The 22,540-nt window shown below is 39.0% G+C and overlaps 2 protein-coding genes across 2 annotated transcripts; both read left to right on the plus strand.

Moving 5' to 3' along the window:
• The first annotated feature begins 36 nt into the window (after nucleotides 1-36).
• Nucleotides 37-22,500, plus strand: LOC109044587 (venom carboxylesterase-6). The gene is made up of 10 exons (XM_019062397.2): nucleotides 37-407; nucleotides 6,429-6,581; nucleotides 8,161-8,305; nucleotides 12,115-12,300; nucleotides 13,254-13,450; nucleotides 13,966-14,119; nucleotides 19,257-19,444; nucleotides 20,883-21,021; nucleotides 21,848-21,986; nucleotides 22,264-22,500. The coding sequence occupies exons 1-10, from the start codon at nucleotides 213-215 to the stop codon at nucleotides 22,415-22,417; spliced, it is 1,650 nt and encodes a 549-aa protein (XP_018917942.2). The 5' UTR covers nucleotides 37-212; the 3' UTR covers nucleotides 22,418-22,500.
• On the plus strand, nucleotides 990-3,241 carry LOC140225586 (tigger transposable element-derived protein 6-like). The gene has a single exon (XM_072304919.1). The coding sequence runs from the start codon at nucleotides 1,974-1,976 to the stop codon at nucleotides 2,937-2,939; it is 966 nt and encodes a 321-aa protein (XP_072161020.1). The 5' UTR covers nucleotides 990-1,973; the 3' UTR covers nucleotides 2,940-3,241.
• Nucleotides 22,501-22,540: the final 40 nt, after the last annotated feature.

Below are 22,540 nucleotides of genomic sequence, written 5' to 3' on the forward strand. Positions count from 1 at the left end.
GATCGTCTAAAACTTGATATTTGAAATGTTAATTGGTACATCTTCATTATTTTCCCTTACTCCTCTTCTTCAGTTCTTCTGACAATCTTCCAATTTTAATGAATAATGCAGTCCTCAGTTTGCTGCTCCGAGTCCAGTTTAATTCGCATTTTTGTTTTTATTTTTCAATGAGCCAATTTTTACAATTTTTATAAACAAACAAAGTTTGCATCATGGAATTGTTTGTCACATCAGTGGTGGTTTCAATTGTTTGTCAAATAGTTTTAAACACTCATGCAGTTGAGATCTCGACGCGGAGCGGTGTGGTGATTGGGTCTAATCACCTTCGAAGTCGAAGCGGAGAAGTAATTTACAGTTTTACAGGTATCCCTTACGCACAACCACCGATTGGAAGACTCAGATTCAAAGTAAGTAAGATGTAATGTAGCCAGGGGCGGACTGGGACGGAAAAATTCACCGGGAAATGTACAGTCAAACCGGCCCGCAAACCAAATGGGGGTCGGGGAGACACTCCACAGAGAAAGGGGGGTCCGGGGGCCCTCCCCCGGAAAATTTTGAAAAATTAGCACCTCAAGAAGCCATTTTTAAGCGCGAACATACGCAATTAGAGTCACAAAATATTTGCAAAGTTGGCTGCGACCGTGGAGCATAAGGCAGCCCCGTGGAACAATGGAGGCCCGTGGAGCCTCACCCTATTTTATAAGAAAGTGACAGTTCACTAAGATTTTATCCCATTTCTCCACATACTTTTAGACAATGGAGATAAAGAAAGAAAAAATGAAAGAAATTAGTAGTAGTAGTAGTATTAGTAGTATTAGTAGTAGTAGTAGTAGTAGTAGTAGTAGTAGTAGTAGTAGTAGTAAGATTAGTTTAGTTTAAAGCGGTGATTTAGCATCTACGGCCATTTACACCTCTGTGTGTTCACATGGAAATCAAGGTTACGTCAGTGAAAATACAAAAGGGTTGAGGGGGAAGAAAGTAGTAGTAATACTAGGGGGCTACGCCCCCTGGCCGCTACGCGGCCCAACCCCCTGAAGGCGCTCCGCGCCATCAATGGGCCGCTTCGCGGCCCTATTTTTACCCCCCTATCAGTGTTAGTTTTATTTTTCCCCTAAAAAATTACGATATGAGGTATACTTCAATTTTAAACTTTACTTAAAATTACTTTAAAATTAAAAGGACGCGTTTTGGAATGACTGCTTGATGAAATATTGCAGTAAAACAATAAACAATGATAGTCAAGCAAATGTTCTCATGATTCGGGATTCGAACCCACACCGAGCTCAATGTGGATGCATTCGTCGTCTTAGACGACTCGGCCACCGCTCAGCGGGAGAAATCAGGTGCGAATCTTGTGTAGATAAGGGTAGAGCTGATGCGCAGGCTTCACAGCTATTGCGCAACCTCCTCGACCACTGCGCATCCTCCCGCGCATAGCGGTAGCAGTACCGGAGCATTCTGTAAACTCACTTACTTTTATAACGTGATTTTAAAAAAAACCTGGGTCCTTTTTCCAAAATTTGATTACAGCGGGCTCATCTAGGGCCTAATACCTGTCGATTTACGCAAAAATCATGGAAATCGGCCCGGTAGAACGCTCAAACGAACTACAGTCGAACCTCGATAACTCGAACCTCGATAACTCGAAAACCTCAATAACTCGAAGAAAATGTCCGTTCCCTTCCGCAGAAGGCCAAAATCCTCGATAACTCGAAAAATTTGTTCCGTTAACTCGAAGACATTTGAGGCTCATTTGTACCTCAGTAACTCGAAGGAATCGGCGGTTTACCTCTATAACTCGAAGGCAACTATCATGTGTCAAATATGTACCTCAGTAACTCGAAGGAATTGGAGAAAAACCTCTATAACTCGAAGGATGCTTCGGCCCAGATAATCTCAAGGCGGCCGCAGGCAATCAGCGGTGGCAGGTTAATCAGTTTATCATCAGTGAATGTTGTGACGCGTTAAAAAAAATGCGCAAGTGTTCCGCGTTGAGTGTCGCCCAAAAAGTGAGCATATTGGAGGCGGTGAAAAACAGAGGTGCGAAGACAAAGGAACAAATTGCTAAAGAGTTCGGTATCCCACCCAGCACCCTCTCAACGATATTAAAAAACGAGGAGAAGATCCTTGAACTTTCAAAAAGTGACGGGGCACGTGGCTGCAAAAGGAAACGGGAGAGTGAATTTTCTGATGTCGAAGAGTGCCTGGTTGTGTGGATTAAGCAGTGCCGGGACAAGAACGTGAGCATAGATGGTGCATTATTGAAAGAAAAAGCCACATTTTTTGCGGAATCACGAGGACATGCAAACTTTCGAGCAAGCAACGGTTGGATGGCTAATTTTAAGAAAAGGAGCGGTCTTACTTTCAAAAAAGTTTGCGGTGAGAGTGCAAGTGTTGACGATGGAATTTGCATTTCATGGAAGGGTGAGCTACGAAACCTTATTGCATCATATTCACCAGATAACGTATTCAATGCTGACGAAACAGGCCTTTTTTTTAAGTGTATGCCTGATAAAACTTTAACTTTTAAAGAAGAGAAATGCCACAAGGGGGGGGGGGGAGAAGACAATGAACTAGCGGAGTGGGACTCTCTGGGCACGCATTTCATGCTTGAAGGTTGTTCATTTGAAGATTTTGTCGCAATTGATAACGAAGTTGCAGTGACTGGTTTGCTGAGTGATGAGGATATACTTGCCTCTGTTTCGGCAGATAACAACGAAGAAATCGACGAAGAAGATGACGAGCCTCTTGTCACAAAACCAGTGGTGCCAAATAAGCAGGCAAAGAGCATACTTACTACACTCCGAGATTTTGTGGAGCAACTGCCTAATGTTAGTGATGATGTTTTTTCTGCTTTGGTAACACTTGAAAATGAGGTAGATAGACACCGTTTGCAACACTTGCAGCAGAGCAGAATAACTCAGTTTTTTAAAATTTAATTCTTGATCTTTGTGTACATATTTTTTCCAATAATAAACCATTGTCCTACCCCGATCGGTTTTTAGTTCCTACTTTCATTCCCCAATATTCCCTTATTATGATAACGTAAAACAAAAAACGGTTTTTTTTCTAAATTGACCTAGCACCAACCTCGAACCTCCAACCTCGATAACTCGAATTTTTCATCTCCAAACCTTGTTAACTCGAAACCTCGATAATCTCGAAACCTCAATAACTCGAATTTTTCATCGCTTCCCTTCAGCTTCGAGTTATCGAGGTTCGACTGTATGACAAAAAGTATAAATTTACATTGTTTAAATGGGAGAATTCGTAACTTTACCACGTAATATAAAAAAACCTGGGTCATATTTTGAAAATCTAAAAAAAGTTGGCTTATCTAGAGACAATTGCCCGTCGATAGCCGCAAAAATCATGAAAATCGGCCCGGTAGAACGCTGGAACTAAGCGTCACCAGTTTCGTAAAATTAAGAGGTCTCGGAGCTTATAGTATAGATAGATAAGTTTATTTTAAAGCGGCCCAAAATACCAACCGGCCCACCGGGATTTTTCCCGGTATTCCCGCCTGCCAATCCGCCCCTGAATGTAGCATAGCCACGCATGATGCTTCGGAGTGCAGGTTAAATTTAATTTGATTGCACCCACCTCAAAATCTCAAGTCAAAGGTTTAACCAGGGTAATTTACGTGCTTTTAATCAAATATCAAAGTATTCACTGAGAGAAATCAATGGCTTTATGAACCACTTGGTGGTTCATATGGGGTTATAGGACATTTCGTCAACGATTTTTTGTCCGCGCACCTGTTTTTTTCAATAATTCGTCACCTTCCAGGCAAAGTATCACAAGCGCCATGCGACGTTTAAAAATTTCCACCGCCATTTTATTTTTTTACTGAGAAATTGTTGGTTGAATCTGTTCGAAAATTTCACTAAATTTTATCGGCAGCACAAAAAAAATTCGGTGTAATTTTCGGACAGCTTCGTTGAACAATTTCTCTGTAAAAAAATATAATGGCGGCGGAAATTTTTAAACGTCGCATGGCGCTTGTGATACTTTGCCTGGAAGGTGACGAATTCACGTCCACGCGTTTTTTCGGCACGGGAGTTTTGGTCCACGTGCCAGTTGAGACCCAAAATTAATTGGCCCACATGGAAATACAAACGACAATTGCTCACAACGTTTTTGGATGAAAATATAAAATGTCTTAGAAGAATGAGGATTTGCTTGTTTTTTTTTGTTTTGTCTGTTTGGTTCGACGGAGAATAATATATAGTTGAGAGTTTTGGTAAAATGGGGGAGCGTCAATTCCATGAGACAAAATTCACTAAAACTCTCTACACCTCTTTGGTGTAACAGGACTTAGTTAACTTTCAAGATTTTCCCACTTTGTATACCTGAACCGGATAAGCCTCTATATTTGCCTCATCTAAAGGCTCTTGGATTTTTCCAGTGTACGATAAGTATCTTGATTTATTTTGCGAGGAAGGATCTGTACTTTTAAAGGATGCCTGCCATTCTTAATACGTTCAATTTCGTATAATACTGTGCAACACCACTGTTGTGAAATAGTTGCTTCAGGCGCCGCCGCACGGCGGGCGGGCGGCCAGCATGGAACGCGCATTGGCGCCTACAAACCTAAGTGGATACTGCAAGCATTGTGCAATGCGTGAAGTATCCACTTAGGTTTGTAGGCGCTAGTGAGCCTCTCGCGCTGGCAGCTTAGGCTTATATATTTATACTCGCATGGTCAGCGTTTTTTAACTCATGATTTGAAATGTTTGCACACTCTGCATTGATTTTCCTCATTTAAATTGATGGGGAAAAATATGTATCAATTTATCAAAGGAGAATAATAATGTAATGTGTGTTTTTTAAATATTGGTGGTTCCGTGTCAGCTTTAATGATTTCCAAAGCACTTTAATTTTTTCTTTTACATTTTGTGCTTTTATTGTGCTGCAGCGAGTTGTACGCGCAACCAAACGCTCAAAATTTGACGTATTTGACTTTAAAAGATCGATGTTCATATGGGTTAAAACTAAAGATTGCGTGCGGCTTCTTGGTTTTTTCCCTCTTTTATTCATTTTTGCAGTTTCTGTCGGCACAACTGCTGCTTATGGAGATTAATGTCGCTTGGAAAAGGTTTTACAAATATTCGTCACGTTTTAAAAATATAAATAATTTCAAAATGAAGTAATAATTTCGTAAAGAAAAAATTAAAAAAATAAAAAAAGTACCTATGCATGTATGAGGTATATTGTACATCGAATATTTTAAGGATAGAAATAAAACCAAATATTCACCAATGAAAATTTAAAAATATGATTCAAAAGGAGAAAGTATTAACATTTCATTTAGAAAATTAGCAACCATAATAACACCTCCTTCTCTCTCAATTTCTCATTTCCGTATTGTCAATATAATTTTACATACCGACCAAAATATAACGCTTGGACCCAGTCACCGTTGCTTATTTTACGTGTATGGGCGTAAACTACTGGACAAAAAAGGTGCGCGGACAAAAAATCGTTGACAAAATGTCCTGAAACCTCATATGGAACTCCAATAATAGTCGCAAACGAACTAAAGATTCTCGGTCTGTGAACCATACTAAGGTATATGTGAGTTAGTATATTTTAAGACATTCAGCGTCACATGCTATAATGATTAAGGGAGGCTTAAGGCAGCACTCAAATTACCATCATAAAAAGAACAATTTTTGGCAACTTCTAGTAAAATGCAGCAGTATAACTCTGGAAATCGACCCATGCAAAGAATTCCAATAATTTACCTTATGCATAAATACAAAATACGAAAGAGATGATTTTGCGATAACTGTAAAGTTGAAGGTAAGTAGGACTCTATTGTAAAATTTTTCAAAATCAAAGAATTTGTCTCTCCGTATTCTATACTTTTTTCCGTGCCAACTCATCGTAGTCCCTCGAAAATATACATTTCCAGAATTAGGTATACTGCTGAGTATATTGAGTAAAATTTCCCTTTCTTTGATACTATGTATTAAGGGCTCCTCAAACTTCCCTTGATCACGATGTAAACTATTTATATAGCCTTCGAAGATAGGAGCTGTTTAGAAAAAAAAAAACTATGATTATGACCCTTTTGGATTTTGACTTCCGGAGAGGGGGAAATGAAGGGGGAAATGAGAGTAGGCTCAAATTTTCTCTTATGAAGAATCGAATTATAGTCTTCACAATTAATCAAGAATTACTGCATATGTGTGATGAGGTTCTATATGCAGATAGAAGCTCTTATGGATGAGCCAGAAAAAGCCAGTCTCTTGTTGCAAAATGCAGGCCAAAAGACTTGCGCTATTGATAGTTACATAAATTGTTTCCAAGATGTTTCACGCAAAAAAGTGATTGTCCCTGATCTGGAAACAATTATCTAAATTACAGAAGAGGGTATGATGTGCTTGTTAATTTTTGATTTTTGTATCGTTGTTGTGCTTCAGGTATCTGAACCGGTTATACCATGGCAAACACCATTCAACGCTACGGAAAAGTGTCCCGTATGTGCGCAGGTAAAACGGATTGGATCGACACCTGGAAAACTAGAAATCATCGGACAAGAGGACTGTCTCCGTCTCAATATATACTCACCTGCAGTAAGATAGACTGTCATTAGTTTCTATACTTTGTATGAATGATACTTTAAGAAAAGTAAATTAACGATGATGAAGAAAGTAAAAGGAAGAGCATAATATGGGATCATGAAATGGATTAATCATAATTAATGCGCGGCATCAGCAGAAAAAGCGAGCTTGATGAGATTAAAGGGAAAAGGGCACCAAATTTTTTACCTTCGGTGATAATTGTCATCGATATACCTAATGAGGCAAAACATCTTGGAAAAATGAGAGAGAAAAATTAAAGATTAATTCCGACGATAGTGATGGTGTTCTGAAGTAAATAGTGAGAATGTAGTACTTAATGTTCAAGATGATATAAAATGCCAAATATTTACAACGCGCACTTAAATGATGATTGGTCCATGCGCTGAAATCAAGCAAATTGCTGCTGGATATAAGCGACTTTACTCTTGAAATAAGCATCTTTCCCCCTTTGTCCAGGAGAAATATCTTTCTCGAAACAAATTCATTAATTTTTTCCCTTGCATCAAGGCACTATTTTCTCCAGTGTTGCTGAACGCGCTTCCAGAATTTGATTTTAGATCAAGGACTGCACAGGCAGTTCTACGTGGACCTACGTGAAACCATAAGCGGAATTGGAGGTGACACTAAAGGTGTGAAATTGTCAAAATTAAATTTAATTGAAATAAAGTGTTAACTATTTATTTTTCTACTTATTGTAAAAATTTTATATATTACATGAGCAATCGACTGTAAGCAATTTCCGATCTATTTCCTAACTTTTCATTTTCGAAAAATCGAGATAATTGGGGAAGAACAGAATAACCCGATATAAACCGTGAAATTTTTCTCCTAAAGATTACGATTTTCAAGTTAAGGTGATTCGATGGACGCCATATTTTGTGTCAGAACGGCATGCGATATATCGCATCGGCTCCATTTTTTCAGCTGCTCGTCGTTTTTCTCCAATTTTGAGATCGCAATTCTGTTGTCAGGAGACTAAAGCACTCACTTACCAATTTTAACAAAGAAATTCAACGTAATAAAGGCGTGGTTTTTTTTAGAGAGAAAACACAGCATTCGATACTGATATCGAAACTGCACTCGACTGCGATATTTTCTCTCTAAAAAAACCACGCCTTTACTACGTTGAATATCTTTGTTAAAATTGGTGAGTGAGTGCTTTAGTCTCCTGACAACAGAATTGCGATCTCAAAATTGGAGAAAAATGACGAGTAGCTGAAAAAATGGAACCAATATGATGCGATATATCGCATGCCGTTCTGACACAAAATATGGCGTCCATCGAATCACCTTAAAAATATGTCAAAGTAGCGTCCGTGAGAGATTCAATTTTCAAAATTTTCCGGAAGAGGTCCCCCAGAATCCTCTTTTACCGGGGGGGGGGGGGGGGGTTTCCCTCAGAACCCCCACTCACGCGCCAACAAGATGGTTCTGAATCTCTCGGCACCCACAAGCACAGAGGTCTATGAACCGCCTATACCAAGGAGTCTTCTTTTATTAAAATGGATCATATTTTCCCCGCTAATTTCTTTCAAAAATGCTTTTAAATTCCTCTTCGTTTTGAATTCAGCTTGATGTAAAGAAAAAACTTCCTGTCATGCTGTTCATTCATGGCGGTGCTTACAAGATGTTCTCCCCTATGGCCGAACCACAGTTTTTGCTGGATGAGGGGAACGTGGTGCTTGTTGACCTCGCCTACAGGTTAGGTCCTTTAGGTACGTAAATAACAGCGTAAATTCTTATTGTAAAAAGGTAACAGCGGGCAATACTATAATTGAATACCACCAGTTAGGTAAGAAGAAATAACGAAGCAATTCTAGACCTTTTTATATTAGGCAGGATTTTTATTTTTTTCTTAGCGGGAGTATATTTGGGACACTACTACTACTACTACTACTACTACTACTACTACTAATACTACTACTACTACTACTACTACTACTACTTCTACTACTAAAAATAATAATAATAAGTCGCTCTAACAGCGCTTCTGTGCACTCTGCGACACCCAACCGCCACTGACAGCGATCTTGCCAGAGCTCTTCTGGCAGATCGCATCTCCTCATTTCCATCCTTAATATTCCCTCAAACCACAATTTGGCAGGGCGTCCTCTACGTTTTCTGCCAGAAAGGACCCAATCCAGAACCTTCTTAGGCAACCTATCATCTGGCATCCTTTTTTGCACATGCCCATACCAGACAAGCTATTTTGTGAAAATGTCATGCACTATGTTGTTTTCGACGCCCATGATTCCACGTACCCTTCCATTCCGAAATTTGGGGCATCCTTGTGAAAAAAAAACAGTAGATTGCTTTCTCCGTGACGTGCAAAAAGTTACGTAAATGAGAGAAGCTTTTAAAATCTTCATACGTACTTTTTGTAATGCGTCTCAAGGCATACCTGGGTGAATTCAAATAAGGGTCAAATTCCAGGTTCTATTTCCTCCCAAAATTTTTTTCTGAATTTTTGGGCAAACCAAACTTTATTTTGACTATCATCAGGTGTAGACTTAGGAAATATGGCTCGTCGAGCTTAACAGTTGGGCTTAAACCCGAATTTCCACCGTCAAGTGTATCACTTCCCAAAATTTGCCGTAATTTTGCCGGATTTCCTAAATTTTCATCTCAAAGGTGACATATAATACTTTTCATTAAAAATTGAACACAATTGTCATAAAAGCATCGTCGAGCACTAAATTAAAGCATAATTGAAAACATGTAACCCTTTCATAACTTGCAGAACCAAAAAAATCAAGAAAAAATTCATCCGTCATGAAAGATATCTGGAGCTTATTCTGCTTGTCTTTTAGACAGTTCCGTCTGTTTATCAAAATGCGCACTGTTTTCGTTTCACACGAGAAGAAGCTTTTATTTCTTGGAATATTGCAATACAAAATGGATCAAAAACACCGAATTTTAAAACTTCTAGTGGGCGTGTACCCGCTGAAGTGGTGATAAAGCCAGGAAAAGTTTGAGGACTTACATTAATATAACAATTACACCGGTCAACTTTTTTTTTTTTTTTTTTTTTTTTTTTATTTTTGATTTTCCGAAGATTAGCCAATGGTTCCAGAGTAGATTTTTGGCGCTGACTCAGAAGAACACATCCATTTACCTGTATCGATGCGATTTATCCTGGGAAAGTTCGGAATTTTTCCGGAGAAATCGGAATTTTCCTTAAAAATCTAGCTTTTCCAGAAGAGTCAATTTGCCGGGAGAATCTTTGCATGATGGAAAAAACACAGGAATTTTTCGATTTCGTAGCCTAAGATACATAAGAAACCCTATTGAACCCCTATTAAAATTTCCTTTCTTTTCCTTATACCGTGGTTTTCCGGTCCAGTTTCATTAAAATCAATTCATTAGTCACCGAGATAGTGTTTTAAGCCACGGCCACCATCTTAGATTTTCGAAACTCGGAAATTTGACTAAAATTCGAGTTCCCCACTCAAAAATACCCGCGGCGCATGGGTACCAAGTTTCGCGTAAATCGATTGATTAGGCTCTGAGATAGCATTTTAGGGCATGTCCGCCATCTTGGATTTTTGAATTTTAAAAATTTGACTAAAAATTTAAGTTCCCCATTGAAAAGTACCCCCGGGTACCAAGTTTCACTTTAATCGACTGATTAGGTGCTGAGATAGCATTTTAGGCCACGTCCGCCATCTTGGATTTTCGAATTTTGAAAATTCGACTAAAAATTCGAGTTTCCCATTCAAAAATATCCCCGGTCACCAAGTTATGCGTAAATCGATTGATTAGGCGCTGAGATAGCATTTTAGGCCATGTCCGCCATCTTGGATTTTCGAATTTTGAAAATGCGACTAAAAATTCGAGTTCCCCATTGAAAAATACCGCCGTGTACCAAGTTTCACTTAAATCGGTCGAAAAGAGCGCCTACAGGGCTTAAACAAACAATTAAGTCTCAGTTGATTAGGCGCTGCGATAGCATTTTAGGTCTTGTCCGCCATCTTGGATTTTCGAATTTTGAAAATTCGACTAAAAATTCGAGTTCCCCATTGAAAAATACCGCCGTGTACCAAGTTTCACTTAAATCGGTCGAAAAGAGCGCCTACAGGGCTTAAACAAACAAGTCTCAGTTGATTAGGCGCTGCGATAGCATTTTAGGTCTTGTCCGCCATCTTGGATTTTCGAATTTTGAAAATTCGACTAAAAATTCGAGTTCCCCATTGAAAAATACCCCCGGGTACCAAGTTTCACTTAAATCGGTAGAAAAGAGCGCCTACAGGGTTTGAACAAGCAAGTCTCAGTTGTAACAGTTTTCCACTCTGTCCCACTACACTGGGACATGGGACAGGATGGAAACATATGGGACAGGATGGAACGGGACAGGATGGAATGAGCTGTTTTTTAAGCTTATCTCTAACAGTAAAGACAATTTTGGTGTTTTTTTCACGGAATATTTAGTAGCACGTCCCAGAGGATCGGAATAAGAGAAAATTTTCCCTAACGCACACTTCGAAAGTATTTTACGAGCTGATATTAGTGTGTGTGTATGCTTGACGCCCTGTTAGTTATCGTGTGTAGCATTCTGTTTGGCATCATTAATGGCGTTAATCTTGCACACAAATTTGCGAATTTCAGAATTTTTGCCATCTACGACGTGTGAACTATTCAATTAAAACAAAAAAAGTCGTTTTTGGAAAAACCTCAACGTTACGGCAATCATTTAGAGCTCATTACATCGTTGCCATGTCTCTCCTGATTGTTGCTGACTGTTGCTCGGGACAATGATTCTAGCGCGTGAAAAAGTTATTGATGGAGCGAAAAATAAATTGACATATTTTTTTTCTCAAATTCAAAAGCATTACCTATCATCTCCGATAAAGTTTTCTTAAATAATCACTCTAGTTATGCTGCAACATCGATTTAAAGTCAAGAACCAGGCACGGGGGACACGCAAATTTGGGACAAATGTAGGCAATTTGCACATTCAAAGTTCTCCTAAATTTTTATTTCAGTCCAAATAAAGTGGGAAATAGCATGTAATAGTCAACAATAGTGTGGAAAATGAGAAAAAAATTTGATCTGCCCATGTTTCTCAGATTATGACGATTAAAACAGCTCGGGACACCAAATTAGACGCTTATTTGAACTCACCCACCTAGTGCAAAATTTATAATACCGAAAAAAAAAAATGAAAATGAAAACAATAGCTTTGAAAGAATTTAAGACAAAAAAACCATATAACTCCACGGCTAGACTTCTTACGCTCTTTTCTTTTCTTGTAAATTCTAGAATTGACTTTGTGATGTCCTTTCCTGTCACTTTACTGTTCAATTTCGCATTTGAGAGCATCTCTCTATTCATTATAGTGCAGGGGGAGGGGGGCAAACGTGAAAAGTAGGTATCTTCCACCGCAAACTGCATGTCTCAGCAGAAAAGATCCTTTTATAATTTTCAAATATCTACAAATACGACCCAAAACCCATGCCCTAGTAGAAATTGCGCAATGCGCTCACAATAATTGCTTTTTTCCGAAAGTTCGAATGATATTTTGCAGGCTTCCTGACAACTGGTGATGAAGTTATACCTGGAAACTTAGGACTGAAGGATCAATTGCAGGCGCTGAGGTGGTTACACGAAAATGTAGAATATTTCGGAGGTGATCCAAATACTGTTACCGTGTTTGGTGATAGTGCTGGAGGTGCTAGCACTCATATTCTCCTTCTTTCCCCTCTCTCCAAAGGTTAGTGTCCTAGAGGAATAATCATTTTACGGTTTTTGAAAACTAAGAACTTTTGGTTATTCCCGTTGGAAATTCATTTTTCCTGCTCACTTCCGCGAGAGGCTCACTGGCGCCAACAAACCTAAGTGGATACTTCACGCATTGCACAATGCTTGGAGTATCCACTTAGGTTTGTAGGCGCCAATGCGCGTTTCGCGCTGGCCGCCCGGGCGCCCGCCCGCCGCGCCGTGCGCGGCGCCTGAAGCAACTATTTCACAAAAGAGGTGTTGCACAGTATTATACGAAATTGAACGTATTAAGAATGACAGGCATCCTTTAAAAGTACAGATCCTTCCTCGCAAAATGAATCAAGATACTTATTGTACACTGGAAAAATCTAAGAGCCTTTAGCTGAGGCAAACATAGTGGTTTATCCGGTTCAGGTATAAGAAGGTGGGAAAATCTTGAAAGATGATTAAGTCCTGTTACACCAAAGAAAACACATAAAAAATCTCGTGGAGAAGTAACTAAAATTCATTGTTTTGGTTGAAAAGTGCGCCATGATGAATTGTGTTGTACGTGCAGTTTTAAAATGCCGCTTAAATAGACACATTTTTAACTGATCTTAACTGATGCCAATAAAATATTTGATCGGTGTTAGTTCCAATCAGTGGAAAATTTAACTATTCAGCTGGCTCATCGACACTGTGCTACTGGTCACTTATTTGGGTTGTAAATTTCATTTTGCTCACCCCAAAATTGACAAACTATTCTGAAACTATACATTAACTTTGAAGGCATTCTTGGATTGGTTTTGGCCAAAAATAACTTTAAGTCTCCCATAATTTCTGTATAATGAGTCCTGCGGAGTGTTGGATGGAAGTGCAGAATTTTCCCACCGCGGTGGGGGGAAACCAAACTATTCAAAGTGAATCAATCACGCTCTAACACAGAAATTTCCGTCCTTGTATCAGGATTACTGCATCGTGGTATATCTATGAGTGGAACAGCCGCTTGTCCTTGGGCTATGGTATCTCGCGAAAGGGCTGCAGACAGAGCAAAAGCTCTTGCTCTTTTAGCCGGGTGTCCTGCTGGGCCGTCAAAGGAACTTCTTAAATGTCTACAAGCCTTGCCCCTGAGAAGCATTTTAGCGGTGGAAAAAAAATTCGGGGTTAGTATTTTTGGTAAATTTTCAAGCTGACTAATAACTTTTAGATGCACTTCTGCCAAACGAAACTATACTGCCGTAATAGCGAAGGGATCACTAAGTGTCAAAGTTTCGAAATCGAGTTTCCTTCAAAATTCGTCTAATATCTCTTTTGGATGAAATCATTAAATAGCTAAAACAGCAAATTCATCTTAATTGTGCGAAAACTAAACTTATAAGAAAGCCGTAAGTGCGCTCAGGCAAGAGCAGTATAAGTGACATAATGCTTCCAGAAAGCCGATGGAGACAGTGCTTTTCAGTACAGTGCCACCCTCTTCTGCCAATTTCTAACCTGAAAATGTGTTTGTTGTGTGTTCAAAATGCAACTTTGAAAGCATGTAGAGGATAGCACTTACGACTGTCTTGCCTAACATTAGCCTAACACGAAAATCAATTGAGTGATACTTGTTTATGTATTATATATTGATTTTTTAATTGACTCATTTTTCATTTCTGCTTCAATTGCGTTTATGTCACAGAATGAATACATGTTGCCCATCGCATCATTTGGACCAATAATTGAGGGACCAAATGCTCAAAATGCATTATTGTCGGATGACCCCGGAAAAATTGAATCGGAGATTCCCTGGATCACTGGAATAACTTTTGCCGAGCATTTGGGTTATACATCAAGTGAGACAATTTTTCTAAAATCGTAACTTTGAGATACTTAATAGTCGAACGAAGTATAAGGGGTAATTAGTCTTCATGAGGTTTTTGGTTTTCATAAAGATAAAAGAGGAATTAGTGCGGTCGCTTAGCTCAAAAATGCACGATGATACGCGGTTTCCGGCTACCAACGTGATTTTGGTCTTAAAATGACCGTTAGACCCTCCTGATTCAGAAACCACCGGGAGCCACCCGCGCTCCCCCCGTTTTCCCCCCCTTTTGGCCGCCATCTTGGAAAATGGCGGCCAAAATCGGGTTTTTTCAAAATATCTCGAGAACGGCGGCAGATATCAAAAAATTTTCTGAGTTAAAAAAGATTCAGCGTGAAAAAGCGGTATGAATGAAGTACTCATACGTGAATAATATGAGAGAAGGGAGGGGGGGGGAGGGGGAGGCCCGCCGCGCCGCTGCGCGCTCCTCTGCTCCTCAGCTGTCTTGCGAAAAACTCGCTGTTCCGGCGGGCGCGCGTCATCACCCGAGGCAATGCGCCCTCTGGTAATCAAGCAATTAATAACTATGTACACTTGAATCTTCCCGCCTTTTTACTTGCTGTGCTCTGGATAGGTTGGTAGATATAGACAAATTTGACAAAAAATAGGTAAGTTTAATTCAGAAATAAACTTTTGCTAAACAATTTGAATACAAGTGGGAGGAAAATAAGTGCCTTATCGATCTATTTCTTTTTAATGGAAACCTAATTTGAAATTTGGTTCATTTTAGACTTTAGCGGTATCATTGGATGTAGGGTTCTAAGCGGCTCAGATTCAAATGACTTGGAAACTTGTGTAAACCTGTGCACCGCTAACGTAATTGATGGAGCTGTGTTGGTGCATACCTTAAATAAATCAAATGCTAAAACATTCTCCGAATTCTCCATAAAAGTTTTTCAGTCAGCAATTAAGCGCAAACTGCAGAGCTTTGACAGGGTTGATATTGTTTTCGATAGATATCCACCTTTTATAGCTTAAAATCAGACACAAGAGAGAAAAGAGGGTCCGGAAGAGAAATTCTCGTAAAAGGTTCAATGCCTATACTGAGAAATTTTGTCTTGCGAAAAACTCGCTGTTCCGGCGGGCGCGCGTCATCACCCGAGGCAATGCGCCCTCTGGTAATCAAGCAATTAATAACTATGTACACTTGAATCTTCCCGCCTTTTTACTTGCTGTGCTCTGGATAGGTTGGTATAGACAAATTTGAAACCAAAGTAGGTAAAGCACCTTATATAAAGAATGGACCACTAGACAAGGTACGAATTTAAGCAATCTTATACATGTTTCTTAACTAGAATTTCACGTAGAACACGATTCACACAACGAAAATTACTGAAACCAACTCCTAACAAAGATATTAACGTTTTCATTTCATATTGGTTACGAGGAATTTGAACTGCCCGCTCACAAGAAACTCAAAGCTCTACGTGAGTCAAATCGCGCATTACAACGGTTTCAGCAAGCTTCTCAATCGAGCAATGTTAATTTCCCACCATGTGTTGTTCAAACTATTAGCAATTAGCTATAGCTGAGCCAAAGCGTCAAGATTGAGGTTGCCAGATTTTTATATCGCAGAGACTGTCATGATAACGTTTAGCGCGGGATGTGAATCACGTAGAGCATTGAGTTTTCATGAGCGGGTGGTTTGAATTCACGCATCAAGAATCAATATTTATCTCCATAAGGAGTTAACTGCGGTAATTTTTTTCGTGCGCATCGTGTTCTGCGTGAAATTTTAATTACGAAACATGTATCAGAATGCTGAAATTCGTACCTTGTCTAGTGGTCCATTAATAAGAAATAAATATTTAAGTATGAACCGTCATGAATGAACATGCAAAATTAGTCACGAACAGGTAGGAAATTAGAGTCAGTCCTGACAGGTTAGTACGTACGTAATTCTGCTTCTCCGTAGAAACATCAGAGTGCCTCCAAGTAGAAATAAATCAGCGTGACAAAAATTAAATTTGTATAATTATAGGTTTGTTATTACAAAAAGAAACGAAATTAACTGAATAGACCCAACGGGTTGGGTGTCTAACTCGTTGGGTGTATTGCAACAGTCTCGAAAAAAAACTAAAATAAAAGGAAATATAAAATACAAATAAATGTTAATAAAATACATTTTTGACTGAAGAGTAAATGGACTACATTTTGCAATTTGAAACTATAAATTCTAGCCCGGTTTAAAACCAACGTACGTGCCATTAGTTTCCCTTCGCTTATCCGTGTTTTTCAAGAAGAGCCAGAATTTATAGTTCCAAATCGCAAAAGGCAGTCCAAATGTTTGGCATGAGAGGATAACTTCTTTCGGTATTCATGACCTAAGTTTTGCAATAAACTAGTACGATATTAGTGCGGTTGTTTGAAAGATGGATTCAAAATTAGAGTGCTTCGGGCCAGTAAGTTGGAAATGCAAACCTTTATGAGCATTGCCCATCACATAAACAAAGTGCTGTGCACTTTAAATTAAAGCGTTGGCACTTGCAATTTTTTATACACATTGTTTTACATCCACAAGATATTAGCTCGTAGCACTCTTTCGAAGCCTCTGATAGGGTGGTCCACAGTGGCACGATGGCAAGTCCCTTAGTGGTCTCAGTTCTACTTGTCCAACCCCAAGATTTCACATCGGGAACAACTGAATTCAGCTCCAAGCAATGCTTCCAAATGTGAGTATGGAGCATTGCTCTCCGCAAATGCTGGCGCAATGCTTCCTCAGTGGGAGGAATGTCTCAACCGATCGATTTTTTTGAGTGTACAAGACTCTCCCGCATTCATTGACGGATTTTGCCTGGCTGGACGAGTCATAAATAAAAATAGTGAAGAGCTGAATTTTTTCAAAATCATTATTAGAAATTTCGTTACACGATGAAAGCCTCAAAAATGTTCCAGTTAAATCATTCTCCAATTTATTCAAGATACTCCACGCCTTCGTCTTGCCTTCGCCGTAGAAAGACGATACGGAGTCACAACCTGTAAACGCATGGAAGAATGTCAGTGCGTTGCGCATATCCGGCGAGATTTTCGATGTTATTTTAGAAATTTGGATTAAACTCCTATTTTTCCAACTCCATATTCTACGAACAGGTCCTGCAAACCGAATTCTTTCAAAGTTTGGAACATAGAAGTTGCGATCACGATGACATCAGAATCCACAGTACTGAGCAGTACAAACTTATAACCAGATCGAACAGCATTCTTAATATGAATGAAAAGTCTAGTATCTGCCTCCTCGTGGAAACACGGTGAAATATCGGCGCTTGAAACCAAATTTCCAGCTGAAACGATCGATATATGTCATCAGTGCAAATGACGATCTTACCCATTGTCTCCATAGATTCGATGTTTTGTGCGAATAATTGAAATAACTGAGTCTTGTTACGATCAACTTCCAAGAAATGGCCAAAATTTCTCAGTATAGGCATTGAACCTTTTACGAGAATTTCTCTTCCGGACCCTCTTTTCTCTCTTGTGTCTGATTTTAAGCTATAAAAGGTGGATATCTATCGAAAACAATATCAACCCTGTCAAAGCTCTGCAGTTTGCGCTTAATTGCTGACTGAAAAACTTTTATGGAGAATTCGGAGAATGTTTTAGCATTTGATTTATTTAAGGTATGCACCAACACAGCTCCATCAATTACGTTAGCGGTGCACAGGTTTACACAAGTTTCCAAGTCATTTGAATCTGAGCCGCTTAGAACCCTACATCCAATGATACCGCTAAAGTCTAAAATGAACCAAATTTCAAATTAGGTTTCCATTAAAAAGAAATAGATCGATAAGGCACTTATTTTCCTCCCACTTGTATTCAAATTGTTTAGCAAAAGTTTATTTCTGAATTAAACTTACCTATTTTTTGTCAAATTTGTCTATATCTACCAACCTATCCAGAGCACAGCAAGTAAAAAGGCGGGAAGATTCAAGTGTACATAGTTATTAATTGCTTGATTACCAGAGGGCGCATTGCCTCGGGTGATGACGCGCGCCCGCCGGAACAGCGAGTTTTTCGCAAGACAGCTGAGGAGCAGAGGAGCGCGCAGCGGCGCGGCGGGCCTCCCCCTCCCCCCTCCCTTCTCTCATATTATTCACGTATGAGTACTTCATCCATACCGCTTTTTCACGCTGAATCTTTTTTAACTAAGAAAATTTTTAGATATCTGCCGCCGTTCTCGAGATATTTTGAAAAAACCCGATTTTGGCCGCCATTTTCCAAGATGGCTGCCAAAAGGGGGGAAAACGGGGGGAGCGCGGGTGGCTCCCGGTGGTTTCTGAATCAGGAGGGTCTAACGGTCATTTTAAGACCAAAATCACGTTGGTAGCCGGAAACCGCGTATCATCGTGCATTTTTGAGCTAAGCGACCGCACTAAATGGACAATAAGGGAGGAGGGAGCGCAAGGAAGACAAACAAATAATGTACTTATTTTGAACTGTGCCCTAACGACAACGAAGATTATTCACTAAGAGATAGAAGTAAAGAGAAGGAAACAAAATAAAATTCATGATTTATACGATTTAAAGAGAACATTGGATATTGTAAAGGCTAATAATGAATTTCAGGTCTCATTTCTTTTTCCAGTTGAGTTACAATCATACTATTGTAGTAAAAAATAGTTCGATTCCGATGTTAATTCTTTGGTGCCGATCAGTGGCGAGGCATAAATGATCGATTATTATCGATATTTCCCGATTTGAAGCTATGGTAAAGAATCGATTGTTTAAAAGGGAGTTGCGACAACTCTGTTTATTGAATATTTTCCTTGGGTTTAAATGGCAGATCAGTCGATATATCGCAAAGCACGTAACGTCTCCGGGGCCAATAGAAATGTTTCATTGTTTCCAGAATCAAAATAATCGTGACCACATTTTCACTCATTCTGAAATTTTTACTTGTGACATTTTTTACCCATGGACTTTTTTACTTTGGACATTTTTGTACTCTGTATATTTATTTTGGATATTTTGTCTTATTACCGTGACCACAAGAATAACATTGTAACTAAGACCAAAAAGTAGGTGGGGTTAGTAGCAGAAATGTTCAGAATTATGCAGAATGCGAAATGTTTTTGTTGAGAAATAGAATTGACGGTGATTTCATTATTTTACAGAATTTTATGCGACAGTTAAAAAAAATGGACTGAACTTGGAAGAGGAGCTCGATGTATTCTTGGAGAGGTGGCTTCTGGAGGGATTTAATATTCCAAGAGAAAAAATTTCCTCTGCAGCATCACGGATTAAAGAATTTTATTTTGGAAATTTGCCTCTCAGCAGGAACACTCTGGAAAAAATGGATGACGTGAGAAAAAGCAAAGTTCCCTAGTTGCATGTGTTTGCGGAATTACTTTTTTTTATTTACGTTATTCCCGTTTTTCCGGGCGAAGTTTATTTACAGTGGTTGGTGATTTTGAGCAAGAAATTGTAGTTCAAAATATACAATTTCTAGGCAAAATTGTATTTCCGAATTGTAGTTCCAAATGGTCACGCCATCGATGAGCAACGATAGGGAGCTGATGCGTAAAAGTTGTCCCACTTGCATGCTTCTATTTAGAATTTTTCATAAAAATATGCCATTAAAGAGAAGAAAATAAGTTAGGTTTCATGTAATGTTTTATCATTTGAAACGACTATAATTCCAACAAATGTACGAAAAATTCAAAATCATAAGTTCAAAACCGTTCACGCCGCAAGTTTGAATTATCGCGGCAAACACAGTGCGGCCGGCGCGGGACTGCCGGGAACGGCACGGAACGCAAAGAAGCGCCTTACAAGACCGCAGGATACTCCATGCATTACGCGTACAGCACGCGGCGCGCGCGACACCTAGTTCAGCGCCTTACAAGTCTGCAGGATGCTTCATGCATTGCGCGTGTACCACGGTGCGCGCTCAAGTCGTTGAAAACTCGTGTTTTCTTGGTGTCAAACCTACCCCGGTGTACAACATTTCCGAAGAGTGCATACTGCGAGCTTACAATCCTCGGATCACAGAATTGTAGAGGCTTGCGATCCTGTATTTTTTCCGGTAGAAATATAATTTACGAACTGAATTTTTTCAAGTTGGAATGCTGTTACATTCTGTATTTTTTCCGGTGAACATGTAATTTACGAGTGGAATTTTTTAAATTTGGAATGCTGTTACGTTCTATAGTCCGGAAAACGTCGAACTTAGCTAACTTCCTGCAGGGAGAGAAAGTGGACATTTTTTTTTTTATCACAAATATGACAAGCTTCCCAGGGAGATATATCCTTGGTGTCACATTCACACAAAAATGTACGCTGGCAATCTGACCTAACCTATTGAAATTTTTACAAAATGGCTTACGTACGCCTATTACTGGTATCGAAAAATTATGGGGGGGGGGGGAGGGTCCACTGCGGCACCACGATGGCTGTTGGTAATTTCCCGGGCCGCTTTGAGGAGCCATTCCGCCTCTGACTCTTGTTAACTTCAGCTTTCAACACTTTTCTTGAAACATTCTCGACTTGAGACACCCTCAATCTCTCTCAAACAATATCTGCATAAGAATGAGAAAAGTAGATTAAATTCCAATTCAAAAGGCACTTGAATAGCCACATGAACCCTCTAATCCGTCTTAAATGCCCCAAGCAGTAACTTTGGGACAGAAGGACACCTTTACGTCGGAGATCAAGGATTCATTCTCATCTTTTCTTATAACTATTTTTTTCACTTCAATACTGCAAGCATACCTTGAAATGAACGTTTCTAAAATTTGCAGATTATCGGCGATGGGTGGTTCCTGATGGGTCTCATTGACGCTGCATCGAGGCACAAAGGGGCAACGTATCTTTATTACTACGACTACTTGCAGCACAATGTTTCTTTTGCTTCTGTGATTGGATCTGGTTTGAGTAAAGGTTAGTTTTCGTAAAAAATTCTAATTGAATATCTTACACTGAAAAAATTATGGTAACATCTACTTTATGTCTACGTGGTTTTTTACACCGTGATACTATTTAGTGAAAATAACCAGAATAGTAGTATTTACCAGCACCTTGGTGATACATACCATAATGTTGTAAATGCTACCATAGAATCTGGTGTTCATTACCATACTCGTACCACTGTGTCAGAGTATGGTAAGTAAAATATACATATTTTTTTCAGTGTAGAAAGAAGAAAGAAATATAGAACAAGTTTTCTGGAACCCATTCATAGGGAACGAGTATTTTTTGGCGGGAATGCGGATCCCAACCACTCTACTTTCTAACTTAGTCTCTTCAATTTTGTAAAAAAATAGGGGTATGATAACTCAATCTAACATCATTTTTAGAGATGAATAGGGCTGCATACAGGTACCTTACGAGAGGGAGAGAAACAAAATTGGGAAAAAACCCTGGCATTTCTGTAATCATTTGTGCAGGACCTTAAAGAGAGGAGTATAATTAAAAAATCGAATCTTTTATGCTAATAAAGTGATTAAATAAAGAAATAAACCAGTATACCAGAATACGCGTTTTGGGACCAGAAGTTTATTATCTTGGATGCGTTTCGGGAGAAAGAAGAAGAATGAAGCTTCAAAATTCACTCTGTTAGTTTTCCTCTAAAATCGTAACTTATATTCAGTAATTTAATCATTTAATCACTTAGACTCCTAATGTTTAATTATTTATGTAATCATGGTTTTATTTATTCATGTATTACATTTTGATATACCTCTGTATGATTTGATTTTTTGGGCAGAGTTGCGCGCAGGTCATCAAGACGATTTGTTGAGCATTTTCCCAATGACCTCCTTTTTCCCTGATAGAAACATGTCCGAAACTGACTTGCAAGTCTCGAGAAAAATGGTGTATCTTTGGACTCATTTCGCCAAGTATGGGTACGTTATCATTCTCTTTTTCTGTTAAATGTTTATAATAATGCCTCAAAATTAGTTAATATTGCGACATGATTCGCAGCATTTTTACTTAATGTATGTTCTCTTACATGTGCAGAGCCTGTCGTTCGAGTCCATAAAATTTTCTTTTGTCTCTTCTTTAAATAGATAAATGTCATGCAATCCAAATACCTATACTTGTTTTGTTGGTGAAAACGAAACATTTTTTTCAAATTTTTCTGGGCAAAACTGATTGATCATTTATTTTTCCTTCTTCCAGAAATGTCTCTACAAATACAATGACTCAATGGGAGCCGATCGAGAGAAATACTTCGGAATATAAGTACTTATACATTAACGCAACAGACTTCACGCTGAAGAGTGATTTATTGGCGGATAGAGTCAGCTTTTGGAGGTCTCTCAGAAACTTATAAGGAACGCACGTACATCAGACTTCGTAAAATGTCATTAACTTTTATTTAACTGTCCAAATATATATGTTGTTGGCTTCTAAGAATTTGATTTTTTACAAGAGCGAAGAATCAAGAACAAGAATC

This window comes from Bemisia tabaci, chromosome 10 (genome assembly GCF_918797505.1).
Source record: "Bemisia tabaci chromosome 10, PGI_BMITA_v3".
Lineage (NCBI taxonomy): Eukaryota > Metazoa > Arthropoda > Insecta > Hemiptera > Aleyrodidae > Bemisia > Bemisia tabaci.